Genomic DNA, 24,515 nt, shown 5'->3' on the forward strand with positions numbered 1-24,515 from the left:
GTTAAAAACATCACATAAATGTAATTTATTACATTACATTACATTAATTGCATAAATGTAATTATTAAAGAGTATCAAGGTAGTATAACAGATAGAAAGCCAGCCTCAAAGGTCTGGGTTCTAGTTCCACATATACTATGACTGCTTAAGTCATTTAATCTCAGTGCTCTAAGTCATCTCTATGAATCATAAATGGATGGAGTTTCCTCTTCTTGGATTTCTATTCATTAATTAAATCACCAGTCCAGTTTTTATCCTAATATATTCCAATAAAGCAGAATTTAACCAAGTTCACCATCATCACCTACCTACTCTAGAGATTTTAAAATTTTTCCTTTTGGATAGTTGTAATCTTTTGTTAAGCTCCAAAGCCACCAATACAATTAACTGTCAAACTGTTACAGACCATTAGAATTGGAAGAAACTTTAGATAACACCTAATTCAACTTCTTAATTTTACAATTGAAGAAACTGAGACTCAGAGGTGGCACGTGACCTCCCTGACATCACACAGTAAGTCCTGTGTGGCAGAACCAATAGTACAACCTAGATTCCCTGAGTCTCAATATTCCTCCTTCTACACTTGAGAGTCCATCAATTTGCAACCTGTGGTTATCATAAAACCAGAGGAGAAAAATGCTTCATGGTAATCACTGACCCACTAGGATCTCCTACTGGCAAGATTTAAACAAATGGGGCTCATTTTTCACAGTCTGAGCAGCTGCCATGACTGTCACATCCTCTCATCCCCACCTCACCACTCCCACTCCTCACTGATCCATGAACTGTTGAGCAGCTACTTCCCAGGGAGATACAACATTTTTTACAAGACCTTCCCTCAATCATCCTCTTATCCATCTCTTCCCACTATACAGCTTGTCTAGTCTCAGACTATTACCCTATGGGATGTCTGATGTTAACAAGATGATAGCCAAAGGTAGGAGCTACATCCTTGTGCCCAGCTTCTCTGCTCCCCATCACCCCCATGGCTGACCCCGCCAAGGCTAAGTCAGGGATGGGAATAGAGAGCAAGTTAAAAGACAGAGAGATGTATCAATTCTAAAATGAAAGTTTAGTTTGATACTTTTAAGTTATGTTCTGGAAAGACCCAAGATCTAGGTATCCCTTGTCATCTTATAGGTAATGAGAGGTGTGAATAATATATCTTATACCCTGAACAAGCCATTAACACTGGCTCAGTTTCCTCATCTTAAAAATTAACTGGAGAAGAAAATGGAAAACCATTGTAGTGTCTTCATCAAGAAAAGCACCCCAAAAGGTCACAAAGAATCATATGGGACTGAAATGACTGAACAACAAGGTAGCCCATCTTGTCAATGGTTGAGCCATGACTAGAAGCCAAATCTCCTAAGATCTGTTGACTAAACTCCTATTTGACACTCACAGCTCTTATTAAATGAGTTTCTAATCTTTTCTGTTTATTCTAATTATTTATACCTCGAAGACAACCATAACATCAGGGAGGTTTGCCATGAGGTGCAAATGATTTGGAATTAAGTGAGGGAAGGTTGTGCAAGGTCACTTGCCTCATTTCCGCCCCCTAGAGCCACCTGGGTCATTGAATTAGTGTATGGGAAGCAGCCTGCTACCCCTAAGACTGACCCCAGATAGAGAGGGCATTGGGTAATATATTACTCTTACACTTTATTCCCCCTCTGAAAATTCTACAATACACTAATGATGCTGTGCTTACAGTTCCTCAGACATGGCACTTCATATCACCCTCTGGGATGGCACACCAGCTGCCCCCAGGTTTGTCCCCTTATGTCCACCTCTGAGTTGCCCTGACTTCCAAATCTCAGTTTCAATCCTATCTTCTTCAGGATGCTTTTCCCTATTCTTCTAGCTACGAGCACCTTCTCTGAGATCCCTTAAATTTATTCTGCATCTTCTTATGGGTTCCCACCACTTATATGTTCTCTACCCCATTTGAATGTAAGCTCTTTGAAGGCAGGGATTTCTTTTACCTCTCTTTGAATCCCCAGAGCTCAGCATTGTGCCTGACAAATAGTAAGTAGTTAATAAATTCTTAACTGACTCATTGCTCCATGTCCTGAATGAGCTGGCCCCGGGTTGCTACCACTCCCAAAGACATTCCCTTATCCAGCTGTGAAGTACTAAAGAGAAATGTGTCTCAAATGCCTCATTGCCTGACCTAGTATCACTACTGGTATAACATCACTGGTAGCTGTGGTACTATTCAGTTTCAGTTTAGAAATAAAAATCTGTAAATCAAAAAGAATTTATATCATTTAAGCCAAGAATCCTTTCTGATTATTTTTAAATTATATTTCACTATTAGATTGCCTTTTCATGAAGGGCAAGGATGGTGACAGTTCCAATATATTACTCAATGCCCTCTCTATCTGGGGTCAGTCTTATGGGTAGAAGACTGCTTTTCATACACTAATTCAATGACCCAAGTCTCTGGGGAAGGGGGGGGGGGGATGAGGCAGGTGATCTTGCACAGCCTTCCCTCACTTAATTCCAAATCATTTGCACCTCATGGTAAACCTCCCTGATGTCATGGTTGTCTTCGAGAACAAACAACAATTCAAGAAATGCTAACAGATCTTACCCCCAAATACCTCTCCAACAGCCTTCTAGGGTCCAGACTCCCTACAATTAGAATTAAACTATAGAAGAGATAAAACAAAAAAGCCGAGTTAATTCTCCAGAAGGCTCCAGAATTGGAAGGAATTTCAAATGAAGACTATTTAGATTGAAATTCCTCAATAATAACCCCAACAAGTGCTCAGCTAGCCTCTCCCTAAAGATGTTTAGTGAGAGAGAACTCGTTTCCTAGTGGGGCATACTATTTCTGTATTTTAACAAGCCTAAATATGATTAGGAAGTTTTTCCTTCTAAAAGTTCCAGCCTAACTCTACCTACATGCAACTTCATTCACTTTTCCTTGTTCCACCCTCTAGATAAAATGTTTATGTAGCTAGGGGAAGGTGGATGGGAATAAACATTTATATAGTACCTACTGTGTGCCAGATACTTTACAAATATAGTCTTATTTGATCTTCACAGCACCTATAAAATAGGTGCTACTTTGATCCCCATTTTTTACCTTAAGAAAAGTGAGACAGACAGAAGTTGGGACTTGCCCATGCTCAGGCAGCTAGAAAGTGTCTGAGGACAAATGTAAATTCAGGTCTTTCTGACTCTCGGCTCCTCACTCTGCCCCTTACCACCCACCTGCCTTTAACAGAAAATCCTACTCTCTTCTTAGAACATACAGAGAGGATAGTAGTTTGTCAGATTAGTTAACTCTTGAGACACACAGAAAGGATTAGAAACTCAATCTTGTCTCATGAAAGAATGAAGAAAACTATTATTGTTGGGGGAGAGATTTAAGATTTGGAACAGAGCTTCTTAAACTTTTTCCACTTTTTTTTTAACTTTATTTTTCTTGAAGGGTTTTTTTGGAGGGGGGAAGATCTATGTTTTCTTTCCAACATGACTTTTATGGAAATGTAGCTTCTTAATGGGGGGGAGAGGTGAGAGAGGAAGGGAGAATTTGGAATTCAAAGTTTTAAAAACAAATGTAAAAAACTGCCTTACACATAATTGGGAAAATAAAAATATCAAATATTAAACCTTTTCCACTCACAACTCTTTTTGCCTAAGGCATTTTTACACAACTCTGGGCATATGGATATATAAAAATATAATTTTAATGGTAATAAATCACAATTTCACAATCCCCATATTCAGTTATGTGACCCCATATGGGATCATGACCCACAGTTTAAGAAGCTTGGATATAGATGACTTTTCTTCTTAGAACCTTTCTTTGGACTCTGGGGTTTGCCTATTTAGTCAAGAAGCATTTTTTTACCATTCAATAGTATTTTATTTTTCCAAATACATGCAAAGATAGTTTTCAACATTCACCTTTGCAAAACCTTGTGTTCCATATTTTTCTGCCTCCCTTCCCTCTCTTTCCTCCCCAAGAAAACAAGCAATAGGATGCACATGAGTAATTAAGTATTTAATATGTGCTAAGTACTGAAGATGCAAAGAAAGGCAAAACAGTCCCTGCTCTCAAGGAGTTCACAATCTAAGAGGGGAAACAATTATATATGCTACATATATATGTACATATATATATATATCAGTGTGTAACAAGTACATATGCATGTATGTAATATGTACATACATACATATTATATCTATGTATGTAGCCACTAGGCAGGGAAGATAGAAGGTAAATATGAAGAAGAAAAAAATTACAAACATAAGAGAAAGACAGTGAAAATTCTTGGAGTTGAGAAAAAGAATCTCTTGTTCAAGGAATAGCAAAGCAGCTAGTGTTACTGGTTATGGAATAAGAAGAGGGATACAAAGTATAAAAATTCAAAAGGTAAAAAAGGGACCAGGTTATAGAGACAGTTAGGTGATGCAGTGGATAGAGTCAGAAAGTTCTGAGTTCAAATTTGGATTCAGTTACTTAATAGATGCATGGCCCTGGGCAAACCACTTAACCTTTGTCTGCCACAGTTTCCCCTACTGTAAAATGGGAATAATAAGTGCTACCTCTCAAGACTGAAAATCAAATGAGTGAATATTTGTAAAGTGCTTAACAGAATACCTGGCATAAAAAGGAGATTATTAATGTTTCCTCTTCTTATTAACAGCTTTAGAAGGCAAACAGAGAATTTTATATTTGATTCTGGAGATAACAGGGAGTCTTCAGAGTTTATCAAATAGTAAGATAACAAAGTCATACCTGTGCCTTAAGATATAGAATGCTCCAGGTCTCTGTTGGAGATGGAAGCAAAGAGGAAGGAGTTGCTTGATTTAAAAAAAAAATAGAAATAAGTCACCAATCTCATAATTTTGCTCTAGGGCAATTCTATGTCTGTTTAGTACATAGGTAGCTATGTGATCCAGTGGATAGAGTGTCAGGAAAAACTGAGTTCAAATACAGCCTGTGACATTTCCTAGCTGTGTGACCCTGAATAAATCAGTTACATTCTATCTGCCTTGGTTTCCCATTTGTGAAAAAGAGGATGATAATAACATCAACCTCCAAGGTTGTTCCCCCAAGGAGGAGGGGAAGAGGAAGAAAAATTTGGAACACAAGGTTTTGCAGAGGTGAATGTTGAAAACTATCTTTGCATAAAAATAAAATATTATTGAATAGAAAAAATGCTTCTTGACCTGTACATGTTTATAAATTTCTATATAAATTGTTACTATACTAGCTCAACTTCTCTTTGCACAGGTTTCTAGGCTTTAGGGTCTTGTTCTAAATTATCTCAGTTCCTTCCACATCTGACAATCTCTGGTTCTACAGACTGTGATGTCTAATGACTGTTTGGAATTTCTTCTTAAGGATGAGTGCCTCTTTCAACCTCTTCTTAAGACGTTGAGAAAAATGGAGCCAATGGGAGGAAGAAAACGGGGGTAGAGATGCATATATTTCTCTCTTCTCCTCTCTCCTTGCTTTGGCTAGACCTGTGGTATTCCCCTGAGGTTTGGCTCTTCAGATAGAAGCCTTAGGACAAACTGGGGCCTCTGCAGCCAAATGTAGCTTATCTCAAGCTCTTCAGTTAGCTGCACTGGTCATGCTAAGACAAGAGGTGAGATAGAGTGGGGACCAGGGGAGTTGTAATCTGAGAAACTTATATAACACAGCATCCTGCTACAGGCGATTTCCAGAGAGATAATTAGAAAGGCCGGTTCCAGTGATTTGGTGCTTGAACATTTTCAAATACAAAAATTGGCTTTTTGAGAAGTGCCGTTACCTCCCTGCTCTCTACTGGACACAGTAGAAGTAACACTTGGCAAAGAAAGAAACCTTCAAAAGATCCAAGGAAACTAGTGAGAGGACTTCTAAACTCATCCAAGATTTCCTGTGAGAAGAAGAAAGAGCAGAGGATTCCAAGGGACTGTAGTTTTTTTTGTTTTATGTTTGACAATGAAAAACACTCACAGAGAAACAAGAGGGATCAAATAATGATTCTATTCTACTCAACACTTATTTCTTGTGCTCTAGTCGTGTGCTCATCATGGTGGAGATTCCTATCTTGTAGACGCAGTGGTTCTCAAAGTATGGTCTAGAGAATCCTGGGGATCTTTGAAACCCTTTCAGAGGGTCTACAAATTCAAAAATAGTTTTTATTTCCAATATGGTAAATGTCTATAAATATAATCCAGACAAACAAAACCGCTTTGGAGCGATCCTCAATAATTTTTAATAGGATAAAGATACTGAAAACAAAAGTTTGAGAACCACTATGCTTCAAAAAGAAGCATAAAACAGTGCCTCCCTCAAGAACACTGGTTTCTATTTGAAGAGACAAGGCATATACACATGGAACTGTGCAGTAGTCAGTGTAAGGCTATGATTAAGTGGGAAAACATATGGACTGTCAAATGCAGATTAGCAGCAGAGAAGCATTGAGGTCAGAGTAGGAAGGCAGCCAGGTGGGTAAGTGGTTAGAGTGCTGGGCTCAGAGTTAAAAAGACTTGCCTTTGTGAGCTCAAATATGGCCTCATACACTTACTAGCTGGGTGACCCTGGACAAGTCAATTTGCCTCAGTTTCCTCATCTGTAAAATGAGCTAGAGAAGAAAATAGAAAGCCATTCAAGCATCTTTAACCAAGAAAATCCCAAAGGGATCATGAGTCAGACATGGCTGGAAAAATAAAAGAAAAAACAACTATTGAATGACAATAGAAAGCAGGGGCAACTTTAATCTTCCTTTGCTGAAAGCAACCTTAGAGACCTTCTAGTATTGATTTATTGATGTACAGCTGGAGTCATGGGGTCTTAAACCCAAAGATCATGTATCCAGAGGTCATCCAGGACAATCCCTTACTTTTATGCAGAAACTTACCCAGTGTCACAACAGTAGCAAATGTCAGAGGTGGGACTTGAATCGATGTCTTCTGGTGCTTTTCCCATTATACTACACTGCCTTCAATCATCTCATTTAAAGATGAGGAAACTTGGGCCCAGAGAGGCAAAGTGGTTTGCTATATAGTTTTGACAAAAAAAAAAAAAAAAAAAAAAAAAAAAAAAAAAAGAATTTATTAGATGTCTGCCATGGATAATATACTGTGCTAGTTACTAATGGATGTACAAAAAAAAATGAAGGTGATGTTTGTAGTCCAAATACTCAAGGAAGAAAAAATCTAGAAGTGAGGGAAAATAGGAAGGGACAGGCCCGAGATTTCATTAACGTAGTGGAATCCCAATGAGGAAATCCTCTCTACTCTTGAATTTAGAGACTTCAAGCATTAAGTGAGCTTACTTAAGTGACCTTATTTAAGGGACAGCCTGAGGGGAGGTGGAATGGAGATGGGAGAGGGTTGGTGAAATCCATTTGGCAATGGCAGGTGAGGATGAGCTGAAAAGTAGATACAACAACTTTCTACTGCTTGAGTTTTTAAGTTGATAATTTTGTACAGATGATGTTATAAATATCCAAATGGATCTAGAACAAATGGAACTAGAACATGAAGACCATACAAGGGAAGTCAACCAGAAATGAACAGAAGGATTGTCAAGAAGCATAAGGATCTATTAGAAATGTAATCAATCACTTTAGAAGCATTATTAAACACTTGTGTAAGATGCAGCAGGTAGAGCTCTGGGCCTGCAATCAGGAAAACCTGAGTTCAAATCTAGCCTCAGATACTTAGTGTTGTATGATGCCAGTCAAGTCTCTTCAATTCTGCTTGCCACAATTTTCTCAACTGTAAAATGGGTGTGATAAGTACTTACTTTACTGGGTAGTTGTAAGTCTCAAATTAGATAATATTTTTTTATTTTGAAAAAAATTCTTATCACAATACTTGTCACATAACAGGTGCCATCAAAATGCTCTTCTCTTCCTTTTTTCCCTCTCCCCTGCCAATAGATATAAAGAAAAAGTAAATGTGGTACATGAATTTGTAGTGGACCAGATCTGAATGTTTTTGCATCTTCATCTAGTGGCATTTTGTAGACCAGATGAACAAGACGAGATTAAGTGCACGGATGGCAGGGCTGGAGAGGAGAAGGGTAGTGATTTAGAGTTGGGAAACTGGCATATTGGACAATCTGAGAAATGAGTAAGGTATTGATGACTTAATATATGTACTCAATCCAAATCATCCCCTAGACACTGGAATAAATGCCTGTTTCTGTGATGTTCAAGCACTGGTCCATACCCTTAATAAGAGGCAATTTGTGTTACCCTTTAACCCTTAATGGGAAGAACTATTCAGTATCACAGAAACCAGAATAGCTACAGTTTTCTGGCTATCCTTTGGGGTCCTTTACCAGTCCAAATCACAGAGCTTTACCCCAGAAGGCAAAATATTTCAGCAAGTATTACAGGAACAATGCTTCCTACATCAGCTGCGTACCCTTTGTGATAGCTCCTTGAACTTGTCAGTGCTTAAGATGAATATTCTGGCAACACAAGAAAAATATGCCATCTGAAGCCTGCATGGGAACTTTTTTTTCCCTTTTGCATTTAAAGAAGAAACTAAATGAACTGAAGCATTTCAACAAAACAAATGTCAAGAAAATGATTTTTTGCTCATTTTCATCGAGAATTTTTGTTGCAATAATTTTCCTTAATGAATTCTTAATGTGAAGTAAATTAAATAATTAGCTAGAAATATGATCCCTGGTGATAAATTTTGCATTGGTACCATCGAACAGGCTTTTTGGACTGCTGGGCTAATTGAGGCCTTGTGATTCTCCCTTATTTTTCCTAATTCTCTCTTCACTGTTTTCCTTTTTGAGAATGAACAACAAATTCTAAGAAATATTACTTCAGTGAGGTCTTTGGGGGCTAATGCATTATTTTCAGCCTGGCCTTTTGCTTTGACATTTGGTGTCCAAATAACAATAAAATCTTCTGTTTTTACAAAACTGGACCTTAAAAAAAATAATAATAAAAAGCCCCTAGGGAACAGAATAAACTGCAGATTGCTTCCAGATGAATAGTTCTGCTAACCAAGGCTGACACCTGCTGGTTTCTGCTTATCATTAACCGGCCAAAATGTTTCATTACAACTATGAGGAGGAGGGAAAAAACCTTACTTGGGAATTCTTCCCAACCCATCAAGAACACCTCATCTACAAGCTAAATAAAGCCCTCATATGCTTTTGCAGGAATGGGAGGGCCAGACTCAGTTTGTGCAGATATCTCATTTTTTTTGCTATTTTTAACTCTATGCTGCCTGTTAAATAACTGCATTTAGAGAACTAAACTTTCAGACCTATCCTGCTGGAGGCAAAAACTCATGGATAGATTTCTGAATCCTCAACAATGATTATGAAAGGATCTGCTTCAGTGCTTAAGCTCTCCATTCCCAAAAAATCAAGGGCAGAAGGGAGAACACTACAGAGGCTACATTGCAGTTCTTTCAAAACCAAGATGAGATACACTCTGCCACAGGGCAGGTTTTCTCTATTATCCACGAATCCCTTAGATGTGCATCCCATAACTGGTCAGACAGCTATCTCAGTTTGGAGTGTAAGGCAGCCTTCATTTTTAATCTGTCTCTGTATGTTGAAAAACCTGGTTTTGAACTCCTGACTCTGACAGGAGCTGAATGGTCCTGAGGAAAAAACTCCCTGAGCCTCAGTTTCCTTATTTATAAATGGGTTTGACAAATAATAATAATATCTGAAATCTCTTACTGACAAAGATTTTGTGAAGCTTTAATATTTTATTTAAAAATAATAATTTTATGTGTAAAAACTGCAAATTGTAAAGCACTATATATACATACATATATAATATATATTTTACATACACATATATGTTAATTATAATCTCATTCTTCTCATCTTTTTCAATGAATTTCAGAGAAAAATAGCCCTGGGACAACTCACTAACCTACTATTATTTTCTATTCAATGTTCTGAAGACAATTACATAGGTAGGTAAAATTGTTTTAGTTTTTTTTTTAGTAATTAAATAAAAGTGTTCATCTGTAAATCCATACTTTGTAGGCTCACAAAAAGTACATTTCCAATAGCAGACAGGATAATGAAAATATTATGTAATATAATCCTATTTTCACGTGGTTTTGATTTCTTTTACTCTTGTTCAGGCATTTTTTCAATCTTATCTGATTCTTTGTGATCCTATTTGAGATCTCCTTGACAAAGATACTGGAATAGTTTGCCATTTCCTTCTCCAGTTCATTTTACAACTGAGAGAAATAGGATTAAATTATTTATTCAAGTCATGCAGTTATTAAGTGTCTGAGGTCAGATTTGAACTCAAGAAGATGAGATTGTCTCCAGGTCTGCTATTCTATGCATTATGCCATCTAGTTGCTCCTTTTTTAAACTAAGTCTCTATACTTTGAAAAGTATACTGTACTACTTTTATGTAGTTTTGAGATTATGATGTGTATTTTGACATCTCTTTAAAAACATTGCTCCTAAATTTTTATGAATCAACACATATCAAGGCAAATTGAGGAAACATTTTTGCCTGTGGTAATGCTCTGGTTCTAACACATTTTATTCATTGACTCTCAAAGATTTTTTGAGATTTATATTTGCAATTCTGGAATTTGTATCTGTTGGTTTAGGAAAGATAGTGAGCTTCTGCTATATACATTTTTCTAGTTCTTGCTAGGTATTTGGTAGATGCAAAATATTTGCCATATTTAGTCATGTATTGCACCATTTATACTGTTTTCTTGCATAAACTTCATGAATTAATAAGTTTGGACTTCCTAAACATATATCAGATTGTGATGACCTGACCCCAAATTCCTATCACAAACCCTTTCATTTCTGTAAAATAAATCCATGAGGCTCACTCATTTGTTCAACATCTATTGACAAATTGTTGATTGAGTTCATGTGGATGTCTTCCATGCAAAACATTTTGACATTACTCAAGGATTTGAACCTTTTTATAGAGTCCATCCATTAGTAGATAAACCCTTTTTGGTTACATTCAACAAATATCTTGATGTGTACCTATTGTCAAACTTTACTATTACTCACTGAAATGATGTGTTTATTCCAAAAGTATTTCTGAAATTTTCTCATCTATTTATCATGTATTCTGAAAACATTTTTCTTCTTTCTCCTTTTTGATGAAGAATTGTCAACTTTCCATTAATTCTTTAGGATGATGGATCCTGCTTCAGTTTGGATGGATTTTATTAGGCCATTTAATATAAGAATAGTATTATGTAGATATTCATCACTTTAAATATATTCTTCCTATTGAGCTTTCAATCAATAAATAAACATTCATTAAGCATTAGTATGGGCCAGGCACTGGAATAAATGCTGAGAATACAAAAGGAGACAAAGGACAGTCTCTGCCCTCAAAGAGCTTAAAATCTAATGCTGAAAGTTCATATGGAAAAACAAAAGGTCAAGAATTTCAAGGGAATTAATGAAAAAAAAATCAAATGATGGTGGCTTAGCTGTATCAGATCTAAAATTATATTATAGAGCAGCAGTTACCAAAACTATTTGGTATTGGCTAAGGAATAGATTAGTTGATCAGTGGAATAGATTAGGTTCAAGGGATAAAACAGTCAACAAATATAGCAACCTAGTCTTTGACAAACCCAAAGATCCCAGCTTTTGGGATAAGAACTTACTGTTTGATAAAAATTGCTGGGAAAATTGGAAACTAATATGGCAGAAACTAGGCATTGATCCATACTTAACGCCGTACACCAAGATAAGGTCAAAATGGGTTCATGACCTAGGCATAAAGAATGAAATTATTAATAAATTAGAGGAACATAGGATAGTTTACCTCTCAGACCTGTGGAAGGGGAAGGTCTTTATGACCAAAGCAGAACTAGAGATCATTACTGATCACAAAATAGAAAATTTCGATTATACCAAACTGAAAAGTTTTTGTACAAACAAAACTAATGCAGACAAGATTAGAAGGGAAGCAATAAACTGGGAAAATATTTTTACAGTCAAAGGTTCTGATAAAGGCCTCATTTCCAAAATATATAGAGAATTAACTCTAATTTATAAAAAATCAAGCCATTCTCCAATTGAAAAATGGTCAAAGGATATGAACAGACAATTCTCAGATGAAGAAATTGAAACTATTTCTAGTCATATGAAAAGATGCTCCAAGTCATTATTAATCAGAGAAATGCAAATTAAGACAACTCTAAGATACCACTACACACCTGTCAGATTGGCTAAGATGACAGGAAAAAATAATGATGATTGTTGGAGGGGATGTGGGAAAACTGGGACATTGATTCATTGTTGGTGGAGTTGTGAACGAATCCAACCATTTTGGAGAGTAGTTTGGAACTATGCTCAAAAAGTTATCAAACTGTGCATACCCTTTGATCCAGCAGTGTTACTACTGGGATTATATCCCAAAGAGATTATAAAGAAGGGAAAGGGACCTGTATGTGCACGAATGTTTGTGGCAGCCCTTTTTGTAGTGGCTAGAAACTGGAAACTGAATGGATGTCCATCAGTTGGAGAATGGCTGAATAAATTGTGGTATATGAAAATTATGGAATATTACTGTTCTGTAAGAAATGACCAACAGGATGATTTCAGAAAGGCCTGGAGAGACTTACACGAACTGATGCTGAGTGAAATGAGCAGGACTAGGAGATCATTATATACTTCAACAACAATACTAGATGATGACCAGTTCTGATGGACCTGGCCATCCAGCAACAAGATCAACCAAATCATTTCTAATGGAGCAGTAATGAACTGAACCAGCTATACCCAGAAAAAGAACTCTGGGAGATGACTAAAAACCATTACATTGAATTCCCAATCCCTATATTTATGCACACCTGCATTTTTGATTTCTTCACAAGCTAATTGTACAATAATTCAGAGTCTGATTCTTTTTGTGCAGCAAAATAACATTTTGGTCATGTATACTTATTGTGTATCTAAGTTATATTTTAATATATTTAACATCTACTGGTCATCCTGCCATTTAGGGGAGGGGGTGGGGGGGTAAGAGGTGAAAAATTGGAACAAGAGGTTTGGCAATTGTTAATGCTGTAAAGTTACCCATGTATATATCCTGTAAATAAAAGGCTATTAAATTAAAAAAAAAAAATCTAATGCTGTGATTTTAGGATGCCAATAAATATCTTGATATTATCCCAGTCACAGTTTAGTCCATTGTGTCTAGCATTATTCTCAGAGTGTTTTGTTTGAAGAATAGCAAGAAATTTTAAAATATCACCTTATTCCATTGATTTATTTTGACTTTCATATTCAAGTTCAACATCTTCTTTCTCTATTTTTCCTTGGAGAACATAATAAAATGTATACTTATTGAATCCAAATGATATTTTGATGTCATTTGAAAAAGATTCCACAAGATCAAGGAACTTTTTAATGTGTTTTTAAGTAGAGCTTAATGGCATCCAAATACATCAAGTTATTAATAAAATGTTTAAAGATCATTTTCTTTTACTTGGAAGCCATACTCAGTTCTATTTCAAAGAGTAGATAATGAGGTTAAGGCTAGGCCATTGTAACAGACTTAAACTGTCATCTTGAAAGATGACCCATTTTATACCCATTGTTCTCGACATCATGTTTTAAATAGAGAATAGTTTCCCACATGGACTTCAAATGCTTTAGCATTCTCACTTGACTTGGATTTTTTTATATTTTAATATAATTTTAATTATATATATTTTTTAATTTTTCGTTTTTTTATTTTAATATAGTATTTGTAATGTATGAAAAAGCCACGAGTGGGGAATTAAGCCAAAAGCTTATTATTATCATCTTTTTCTGATGATTTTCAGTTAGAAACAGCCAGAGGACATCACTTACCTTGTTATATTTATTTTATATTCCGTCCTTTTAGATAATTAATATTATTATTATTGCGATTACTGATTAATAAGCTAAGGCACACAAATATCCCAATCTAGGGTTTCTCTTTTTAAGAACAAGGAATAAAAACAATAATAGCTGTCATGGTCCTCTGAGAACAAAAGACAAACAACTACCGACCTATAGAGACAGGGCTGATAATAATATATAATATAATAATAATATAATAATATATATAATAATATATAATATAATAATGATATAGGCATAGAGTAAGGTTTTTTTTTCATTTTATTTTTCTTGCTTTTTTCCTTTGACACATAGCTAATATTGAAATATGTTTTGTGTGACTTGTCTAACGGGTGTCATATTGGTTGATTTCAATGTCATATGGGGGAGGGAGAGAAGGAAAGAATTTATTAAAATTCAGAATTTTTTAATGTTAAAAAATTTTTTTTAAAACATAAAATTCGTTAAATTTTAGGGGATAGCTAGATGGCACAATAGATAGAGCACCAGTCCTGGAATCAGGAGGGCTGGAGTTCAAACATGACCTCGGATGCTTAACACTCACTAGCTGTGTCTCTCTAGGCAGATCACAACCCCAGTTGTCTCACCAAAGAAAAATAGGAGTAATAATTAATTAAAACTAAAAAGAACTCCTGGTGTAGCAGATCTCTGGGGTTCCTTCCCAGACCTATGATTATAGCGCTGGGTGACTGCACCCTTTGCGGCTGCATTTGGGGGTTTGGGGGCAAGAACACCGCAGGGCTTTGCCATTCCCTTCTCCAGCTGATTTTACAGATGGGGAAACTGAGGCAATCCGGGGCAGCGCCTTGCCCGGGGTCCCAGAGGTCAGGTCTGACTGTCCTGGCTCCGGGATTGGTGCAAACTAATTATGTGACCTTGGGCAAGTCACGTAAGCCTCAGTTTCCTCAAATAGAAAATGGGAACAATAATCGCAGATTCTTCTCCAGGTTGTGGTGAAATTCAAAAAAGAGGTGTGGGGAGAAACGAATTAGAAGCCAGGCTTGCTTTTTTTTATTGGAAAAGAAGGAATAGAATTCGAATCAGAAACTCCCAACAGCCAAAGCTTCCTTAATCCCGCCCCGTAGGGGCAGAGCAGCCTCAGCCCATGCTTTCCCTTCTCATCATGGCGAGCTTGCCACGCCCACCTCCGCTTTTACAGTCTTGACCTGCCTCCCGTGAACCTTTTCTCGCTCTTCCCGATTTCATCTCGGCTCTCTTTCCCAGCAGCCCCTGCGCAGCGTGCTACACTAGTCGTACTCTAAGGTGGCAAGATGTCGTCCCAGAGTGAGTGATTGAGCTGAGGAGTCCGGGAGAAGGCTCCCGGCTGCCCTGAGCCGGGGCCTGGGGCGGAGGGTGGGAAGCTGTGCGGCGGTGGGGCTGGCGGAGGGGTGCAGAAAGGGGGGGGGGGGGGGGGCGGGGGAGGGGAGGAGTCCGACGGCCACTGTCCTTGCTCAAGGACTCCGCTGCCCGAGGCCTGTAGGAGCCCGTAGCCTGGGCCTGCAGGGGGCCCGTTATGAACCGCAACCCTGCGGGTCCGGGGTGACGCGGCTTCCGGGGACGCGGGGGTAGGCCCAGAGGCCTCCGAATCGCGAAGGCCAGAGTGCCTGGTCTGTCTGAGGGGACACCGGGGGAGGAGGAGGATGGAGAGGAGTGGGGGAGCAGGGGGCCTAACGATGGGGAGGGGGGCGGGCTCCACCAGGAAGCCCGTCAGTCCCACGGGTAGTTCCCGCTGACGGGCTGCTGGGTGCCTAGGGCGCGGGGAAGGGCCCAAGGTCATTTCCTGCGAAGACACACTCTGGATATTTCCATGCCTGGAAACACGGCTCTTTCTTTATCGCTACCTCCTGCGTTTCCCCCTAAAATCTCATTTTGCTCGGGGAGCCTTCCCGCAACCCCCTTAGTATCTCCGGCCTGAGGGTCAGCGCCAGTATGTTGCATGTATGTTTGTGTGTGGTTATCTCGATATTGTTTCCCCCGTTAGACTATGAGCTCCTTGAGAGAAGGGTTTCTTTTGCTTTCCTTTGTGTGCTCAGCCCTTAGCACATAGAAAACATTTAATAAATATTCCATGATTCAAATGATTTGTAGGCCGTGCCAGAGGACTTGGCTCTTGATACTCAGTTATCTCAATGACCTTGAACTGAGTCAAGTCTTCAAGCACCTAAGGTTCTGTTCGTTCTGGGCACTGCGCTAAGTACTGGGGAGTACAAAGAAAGATTTAAAGAAAAAAACCCTCCTACAACATTCAGCAACTATGGGCATACAAGATATATATAGTAGAAGGGAGGGGGTGGTATTCAGGTGTGTACAACTCTACCTGACCCCGTTTGGGATTTTCTTGGCAGAGGGACTGGAGGGGTTTGCCATTTCTTTCTCCAGCTCATTTTTACAAATGAGGAAACTAAGGCAGACAAGGTGAAATGACTTGCCCAGAGTCACACAGCTAGTAAGTTTGAGGCCTGATTTGAATTTAGGAAGGTGAATTTGAATTCCAAGCCAGGTGCTGCCGTCTAAGTAGTCTCATAAGGCAGGGATTGGAAAAGGCTGCTTAGGGAAAGTAGTAGTTAAGACAACAGATGGAGGTAATAGAATTTTGGACTTTGAGGGACAGCCAGTGAAAATGCAGAGGGAGAGGAGTGTGAACATGAGCAAGGTTAGTCTTAGAGGGGAGTAAGATACGGGGACCTGAAAAGGAAGGAAAGAGCCAGATATGAAGAGTTACATTTAGTCCTATAGCTAATGGGAATGTCACTAGACTTCATTGAATAAGGGAGCCAGATATTTACATTCTCCAGGCCCCAATTTTCTCACATATAAAGTAAAGGAAGTTGAATTAGATGACCTCTCAAGGTTCTTAAAGTTGTAAAGCTATCATCCTGTGGTAGAGCTGGAGTTTAGGGAAGTTTGAAAGGAATGGTGGGAGTAAGATAGCACTATTTCAAGATTTGAAAAGCTGTCATGTGATAAGGAATAGATTTATTCTTTTTGGCCTCACAAGTAGAATGAGTTGAAGCTGCAAACAGATAAATTTGAATTAGAAAGAATAACTGCTACTCAGCAGTAGTTTCTCTCAGAAGACGACCCAGGTAGATGAACAATTGTCTAATATATTCTAGAGGAGTTTTCACTTTAGATTTGGGGGCAACTAAGATTCCTTCAGTTCTTGAGAATCTGTGATTCTGCACTTTGAAACAAGTGCTTGCTCTCTTAGGAAGGGGGAGTTGAGAAAAGGAGGGAGAAAAATTTGGGACAGTCTTACAAAAAATGAATACTGGAAACTATATGGATTTGAAAAATAAAATAGTATTGAAAATTTTTTTAAAAATTATTTCTATCACATTTTTGAGACCCTGTAAAAAGCATTGCACTGACATAGAAGAGAATTCTAATTTTGCTACTTTCTGTGTGACTTGAGGCAGCCATCTCTCCTGTCTAGACCTGTTTCTCTATCTGCAAAATGAGATTTCACTAGATCTTTAAACTCCATCTCCAATATTCTGTGAGACAAAATAATAAAGGATTAGATCTTTAGGTAGAAGGGACTTCAAAGGTTATTTGCCAGTTATACTAAAAAAAATTTTTTTTAATGTAAGCTCTTTGGAGGTACACAGTGAGTGGTACTTAGTGTAATTGGTAAACAACTTTTTCTAACTTTCTACAGGCAATAAAAGGAAAAAAGAGCAACAAATGGTTGTAGGTATCCATACTGAGGCACTATTTCCATATCCATCCTCAACTCCTCAGAATAGCAAGTTGACTCCAATTAGAACAAATACTATGTATTAATTTGGAATCATTCCATCAATTCAATAAGTATTATTAAATGCATAACTATGTGATAGGTACAGAGTAAGCACTGGTGATAAGAATTCAAGTAGCTTACATTCTAATGCGAGAACAACAAATCTGTATGTGCAATATAAAGATAAAGAAGATTGTAAAATATGGAGGACTGGAGGTATTGTTTGAACTTGAGCCCAGTTTTGGAGAAATCTTGTACAAAGGGACAGAGAAAGAAAATGGAACATCATCAGTGAGGAACAGCAAGTAGACCAATATGGCTGGACCTATAGAGGATGTAGAGGGGAGTAGTATGTTAAAAGACTAGAAAGCTAAGATGGGGCCAGGCTTTAAAGAACTAGAAATAATAGGGATACATTGGAATTTACTGGAGGTAGGGGGTAACAAAGACTTGAACTTTAAGAAAATTATTTTGGCAGATATATGAGAAAATATTTGAGGCAGCACTTAATAAGCCATTGCTGTAGCCAGGCATAAAATACCAGATTGATAGCCATATGAGAAGAAAGAAAGGGACATGTAAGAGATGTTGTGAAGGAAGAATTAACAAGACATTCACAGATTGGATATATGGAGTGAATGAGGGGGAAAAGTCATGGATGACATTAAGATTGAAAGCCTGGGTTCCTGGAAAGGATGATGGTGCCCTTGACAAGAGGTCAAATGAGGAATAGATTGTGAGGAGTTTTGTTTTGGACAGGTTGAATTTGAAATGCCTCCGGGACAGGATTTCAGTTTATAATGTTCAACAGGCTACTTATGATGTGGACCTGGGTACTACCAGATAATTTGGATAATATCAAATTAAAGTTTTTGCAAGACTAAAACTAATATAATTAGGATAAGAAGGTAATCAATGGCGGGGGAGGGGGGGGGGACTTGTTATCTATCTAATATCTTTTTTTTTTAAAGCTGCTCTTCAGAATTTGGCAACAAATTTTGTATATGGATAAATGCAGGTAAGGAGTCATGTTATAAACCTAAATCACGGAGAAAATGGTAATTTCATTGCTAGTAATAAGGAAGTTCAGGGGGAAAAATTGTGGGACTGGGGGCTGCAGGATTGAGTTCTATTTGAGATGTGTAAAAGACATCCATTTCAAGATGTTGGGTAGACCGTTGGTGATTTTAGACTGAAGTTCATGAGAGGATTTGGATCTGTAGATCTGAGAATCATCCTCAGATCTTAATTGAATTCCTGAGAGGTGATAAGCTCCCCAAAATGAGAGGGTAAAGAAACAAGAATTTGACCCTAGACATGATATGAAGATTCAGTCAAGGATACCAAGCAGATAGATAGATGGAAAGACCAAGAGAAAGCAGTGTTAGGAAGACCCAAAATAACCAAGAAAAGGTGAATGATAGTCTCAGATCCTGCAGAAAAATCAGTAAGGTAGAGGACCTAAAAAGGCCCTTAGATTTGGCAATTAAGAAATTATTGAAGACCATATTTATTGTCAAAAAATTCCAATACAAATAAAAACTTTGGATGATTTCTTTGGCTTTTGTGGTGGTGTTTGAACAGGTCTGCTGCTCACATGATTTGTTTCTTAATAAACAAAACTGCTTCTATTTCTTTGCAGTAGATTCCAGAAACATTAGAATTTATTAAGCCTTTGTGTTATAGATATGTGGAAAGTGGGTTCTCCTTCCTTAAATGTTTTGCTGTCTTTTTTTTCATACTCTCCTCCCTTTGTTCCCTATTTAATTAAGTTATATGTCTTCTCTTTCCCTTCCATCTTTTTGTTTCCAGTATCTAACATGGGGGGGGGGGGGGGGGTCGTAATAAACGTTTGTTGAATTGTTTACAAATTTATTATTTTCTTTGCAACATTCCTTTTATTTTATATGATATTGGGAAGGGAATGCAAAAAAAAATAAAAAATCATTAGCAGTCTTCATAGTCTATTTAAATGGATAAAGTGATCAGAAAAAATTGGGTTTAGAATTACTTGGGTTTGAAATTGCCAATCTAGAACAAGACTTGATCTATTGATACTTTCTTGTTCATCTTACCTAAATTTTGTTTTTAAAATAAATGTTGTTTTGAGATAAATTTTGCACATGCCATTGCAGATGAGGTTTAGCCAAAGTGTTTGGGTTTTTTCCCCCTCAATAATATTTTATTTTTCCAGTTACATGTGAAGATAGGTTTCAACATCTATTTTTGTGAGATTTTGAGTTCCAAGTTTTTTTCCCCTTCTTCCCAGATAGCAAGCAATCTGATATAGGTTACATACATTTTAAATATATTTCCATATTAGTCATGTTGTGAAAGGAAATCTCAACAAAAAAATATCACGAGAGAAAGCAACACCCCCCCCCCCAAAAAAAAAAAAAAGGTAAATATAGTATGCTTCAATTCATATTCAGTCTCCTCCATAGTTTTGTCTCTGGATGTGAATGGCATTTTCTATCCGAAGTCTGTTGGAATTATCTTGGATTACTTTATTGCTGAGAACGGCTAAGTCTCTCATAGCTAGTTGATCATCACACAATCTTAGCAAAAGTTATATAATATTTTTATAATTAAAAAGAATTTTAGTAAATGCATATATTGAGCTTTTTGCAAACAAGTTCAAAAGTACTTACTAAAAATATTGACACAGGTCAATTATATTAGTACTTGGTATTAAAGTTAAACCACATACTTTTCCTCTTAATATAAAAGATAAAAGTTCTAGAATATGTACTTTACTTTTGGCAAATGTATAACTTTGGGATGTAATTAATTGCTAAGAAATGTTAAATAATGGTCTAAAATTTGAGTTTTAGACTTGCTCTTACCAAACTTACAAGGTACAATCTCTCAGAAACCATGTCATTATACAGCATAAAAAGTCCTGCATGGGGTTAGCATTTTTATGCCTTCATAAGAGAGGCAATCTGGTGTAAAAGACAGAAAACAGGAACTCAGTTTAAATACTGCCTTTGATATTTGCTAATTGTGTGACCCTAGACAAGTCAAGGCAAAATGGTTTCTAGTCATCCTTATAAATATCAGTTATTGTAAGATCAAAATAGCTACATGATCTGAATATAAAGAGCACACTTAGAAATTAGAAAAGAATTAGATCAGGTACCTTTCACAGATATATCCAGGGGAGAATTCTTAAGCGAGCAAGGGTGAGACAATTAAAAAAGGTTAGATAGATAGATTTAATAACATGAAATGAGAAGGTTTTTGCATGAACAAAATCGATGCAAAGAAGGGCAATACGGGGGAGGGGGATTGAATCAAATCTCTCTATCATAAGGACCTAACATCCAGAATATATAGGGAACTGGCAAAATTATTCAAGACTAAGCCAATCTCCAAAGATAAAGGATCATGGGATAGAAAAAAATTAGTTCTCAAAAGACAAATGGCAGGCTGTTAACAGCCATATGAAAGATCCTTTTATAGCACTAATAATAAAAATCACAACAAATCTGAGGTTTTGCCTTACACCCAGCAAATTGGCAAAGGTAACAAAAATGGGAATAATGTTGAAGAGGTGATGGAAAGTCAGGTGTACTAAGACTACTCTCTATAGATAGGTGAGTTTGAGAAGTGATTTAAACTCATCTGAAAAATGAAAGTGTGAAACTAGATGGTCTCTAAAGTCCCTTCACTTCTAAGTCCAAAGATCCAGAATTTTAATTGGCTTACCTATTTGTAGTGTAAATTTATTGATGTAGATTAGAATTAAAATTAGCAAAGTGTTAATACTTAAAGGTTTACAAATCCTTTAAATACATTCTCACAGTATCCCTTTGGTTTAGGTAGTATAGCTGTTCCAATTTAAAGGTAAACAAAGATTTTATTTAGTTTACTCCATTTTAGAAAATGTATAATACCACTTACTATGGCTAATTTTTTTTTCCCAAGTGATAGTAATTACATTGCTTGAAAAGGTAAAACCTCAGCTATAAGGAAAACTGCCTTAAGGGGTCCATATAGCTGAGATTTTTATTGTACTTGACTTTTTTTTCTTTCTTTTGGGCAAGATGAAACGGTTTTACTGAAATTTCTGTTTCTCCTGTCATCTTTCCTTTTCTTTCAACCCAAGTTTTTGACTTTATAAATGATACTTCAACTAAATGATGACTGTGAACAAGCATTAAAAAAACTGAAGTTTCATAAATTAAGGAAAGCTCCAGATTGCCTAGCAAAAGTACTTGTTAAGAAAAATGTCAAAAGTGAGGCAAATTGTGAAGTTTTACCATTTCTCTAACACTAAACCCAATTTCAAATCTATTGTCTTGCTTCTTTTCAAATCGGAGTCACTGGGTTGGCTAATTAACCCAAGTTTTATTTCGTTTGTCAGTGTGTTACCCCAGTTACTTTTATTCCATTAATTTTCTCACTATGTAAATACATAATTTCTTAATGGAACTTTAATTTAAAAATTTTTTTAAGTGCAATTTTTCTATTAAGTATTTAAATGACAGGATGCTAGAGAACCTTGTATTTCAAAAATATATATATATTAAACAAATTTGTTATTTTTTTTTTTAAAGCGTTTTTGTTTTTCTTTTTCTTTTTGTCAGCACCACTTTCAGTACCACTTAGAGAACAGAGACTTCTAGATGTCAAACTGCAACAGGTGCCAGCCTGGATAATGAAGCGGGATTTTTCCCCTTCTGGGATGTTTAAAGCTGTTCGTAGAGGTTTGTACTTTAAGAACATCTTTAAATATATCTACCTAAATATACTAGGTAATTTATATGGGGGGAAGGAGGGCCAGGGCAGGGCACTATAGATTGTTTACATATATGGATCTAAGTAATTAAGAATTTATTTGCACAAGTAAACAATATTTTTGTTAAGTTTATGAAGTTCTAAAGGAATTTTTCTTTTGGAAAATTAAGCTTCAAGATCCTTTTTTTCTCTAAACAAATGAGTACTTTTCATATTAAAATGTACTTTTTAAAAACAAATCAAGACACAGAAAATCAATGTTCTAAACTTTCTAATTAGATAATACTCATAACTAAGATTAGGGAAAACATATATGTATATATTTAAAATGAATTACTAGGGGCATCTAGGTGGTACAGTGGGTAGAGCACCAGCCCTGAAATCAGGAGGACCCAAGTTCAAATTTGGCTTCAGACACTTAACACTTTGTAGCTGTGTGACCCTGGGCAAGTCACTTAACCAAAATTGCCTCAGCAAAAAAAAAAAAGGTAAAATAAATTACCTTGCCCTAGAAATCCACTGTAGTTTCTGAGGTCCCATGTTTAAAATATCTAAAAATATTCTGGCAATCCAACATTCTCATTTTAGGAAACTGAGGCCCACAAATACTGTGGCAAGTAATAGATTCAAGCTTAAAATCCAGTTTCTCCAAATCTAATGTTCTCTGCACTATCATTTTTAATGTGTTCTTGGACAAGCAACTGCCCGGCTTTAATTTCTCATCCATAAAAGAGCTGGATTAAATCCCTTTTAATGTTAAATCTAGTGTTTCTCAAGTATCTCAGAACTTTAGTATTAGCAGGAAGTAGTTTACATTCCTTTCTTAGGTGTAGAAAATTATCATGAAATAATTGTGTGACATAAAGCTCTCATAAAAAGTCAGCTATTTTTTACTGTTTTACAATGAATCTATTTTCTCTGTGCTAATATACTTTTCACGTGTGACTAACCTAAAGCTTATCCCTGATTTCTAAAAGCTGTTCCCATTAGCGTTTCATATACAGTAAGACTTTAATTGAAGTTATATCCGCGTTACCTTTTGTTCTCAGGTTATAATGCATATTTTAATAAGTACATTGATGTGAAGAAAGGTGGGATTGGTGGTGTTACTATGGTGCTTGCTGGTTACATCCTGCTCAATTATTGTGCAGCTTACAAGGAGCTTAGTGAGTATACTTTGTGGGTCTTTAATATTGACAAGTGATCTTTGCTGGGTGTGCCACACTTATCTTAAACTGAATATATCTGGACAGCTTGCCATTTTGCATTCAATTCTACTTTGACTCTATGTTCTTTAAAAGCTAAAATGGCTGGTGCTACAAATGGGGCCAAATTTGACATGTTTATTTTTCCATTTTTATTTGTGACTTGATTGAAAATATTTGGCAAACAAAAAACCTTGAATGTTCCAGGAACAGAAAAGACTTCCTCTAAAAAGTATCATTACAAATTAACATAAGTAGAAATAGTAATTTTTTTTTTATGTAATTCCAGAACATGAACGATGGAGAAAATACCACTGAAAATTCAAGATACTTGAGAAGATGAATTTTATCCCTAAGCTAGAGAATTTTGCAACTGTAACTCAGTGAACATCACTTGATGTAACTAGGGCCAAATACCCAACATTAAAACATGTATTTAACCTGCATAGTGTTTTGTCTTGAAATACGTGACAGTCTTTCTTCATTGATGTTTCCACTACCCAAAAGAGATGAGACAAAGAAGGGAAAACCTTAGGCTTGGATAAAGTATAGTTGCTACCTGTTCAGATTTATGGGGACTTCAGATCCTGCCACAGCTACTTGTACCTTCCTCCTTCATCCCCAAAATGTACCTTGTAATTATTTTCACATAATGCTTTTTTATGTACGTCTCTTCCCCCTGATTGGGAGTGTTTTATTATAGTTTTTGTAGTCCCAAGCAACTAGCAGGGGCCTGATGCTTGCTGATTAATGGGTTATTTTGAGAACTTCCCAAAGACAAAGAAAATGAGTGTATGTTTACAAATTTCTAGGATTCCATTTTCTTTCTAATATATACAAAACTGGTCCATTGATACCTTTCTAGTGGAAAGCTAGTTAGTGGATTCAATAGTTAGTATAGACCTGAGGTGTACTAGTTTGATAGCAGCTTGAAAAATGTTGTTATATAAAAAGAAAACAATAACAAAACTATTAT

General features: G+C 36.7%; 1 protein-coding gene across 1 annotated transcript; it reads left to right on the forward strand.

Moving 5' to 3' along the window:
* Positions 1–14,886: 14,886 nt before the first annotated feature.
* On the forward strand, positions 14,887–23,985 carry ATP5MF (ATP synthase membrane subunit f). The gene is made up of 4 exons (XM_012542846.3): positions 14,887–15,133; positions 22,184–22,303; positions 23,384–23,500; positions 23,829–23,985. Exons 1-4 carry the CDS (start codon positions 15,121–15,123, stop codon positions 23,855–23,857), a joined length of 279 nt encoding a protein of 92 aa, XP_012398300.1. The 5' UTR covers positions 14,887–15,120; the 3' UTR covers positions 23,858–23,985.
* The last annotated feature ends 530 nt before the right edge of the window (positions 23,986–24,515 follow it).

Source organism: Sarcophilus harrisii, chromosome 1 (assembly GCF_902635505.1).
Source record: "Sarcophilus harrisii chromosome 1, mSarHar1.11, whole genome shotgun sequence".
NCBI lineage: Eukaryota > Metazoa > Chordata > Mammalia > Dasyuromorphia > Dasyuridae > Sarcophilus > Sarcophilus harrisii.

Excerpts from the sequence above, each read along its gene's own strand:
- ATP5MF (XM_012542846.3), top strand. Across the intron at positions 22,304-23,383 it reads GTTTAAAGCTGTTCGTAGAG|GTTATAATGCATATTTTAAT; the intron begins GTTTGTACTTTA and ends TTTTGTTCTCAG. Across the intron at positions 23,501-23,828 it reads TGCAGCTTACAAGGAGCTTA|AACATGAACGATGGAGAAAA; the intron begins GTGAGTATACTT and ends ATGTAATTCCAG.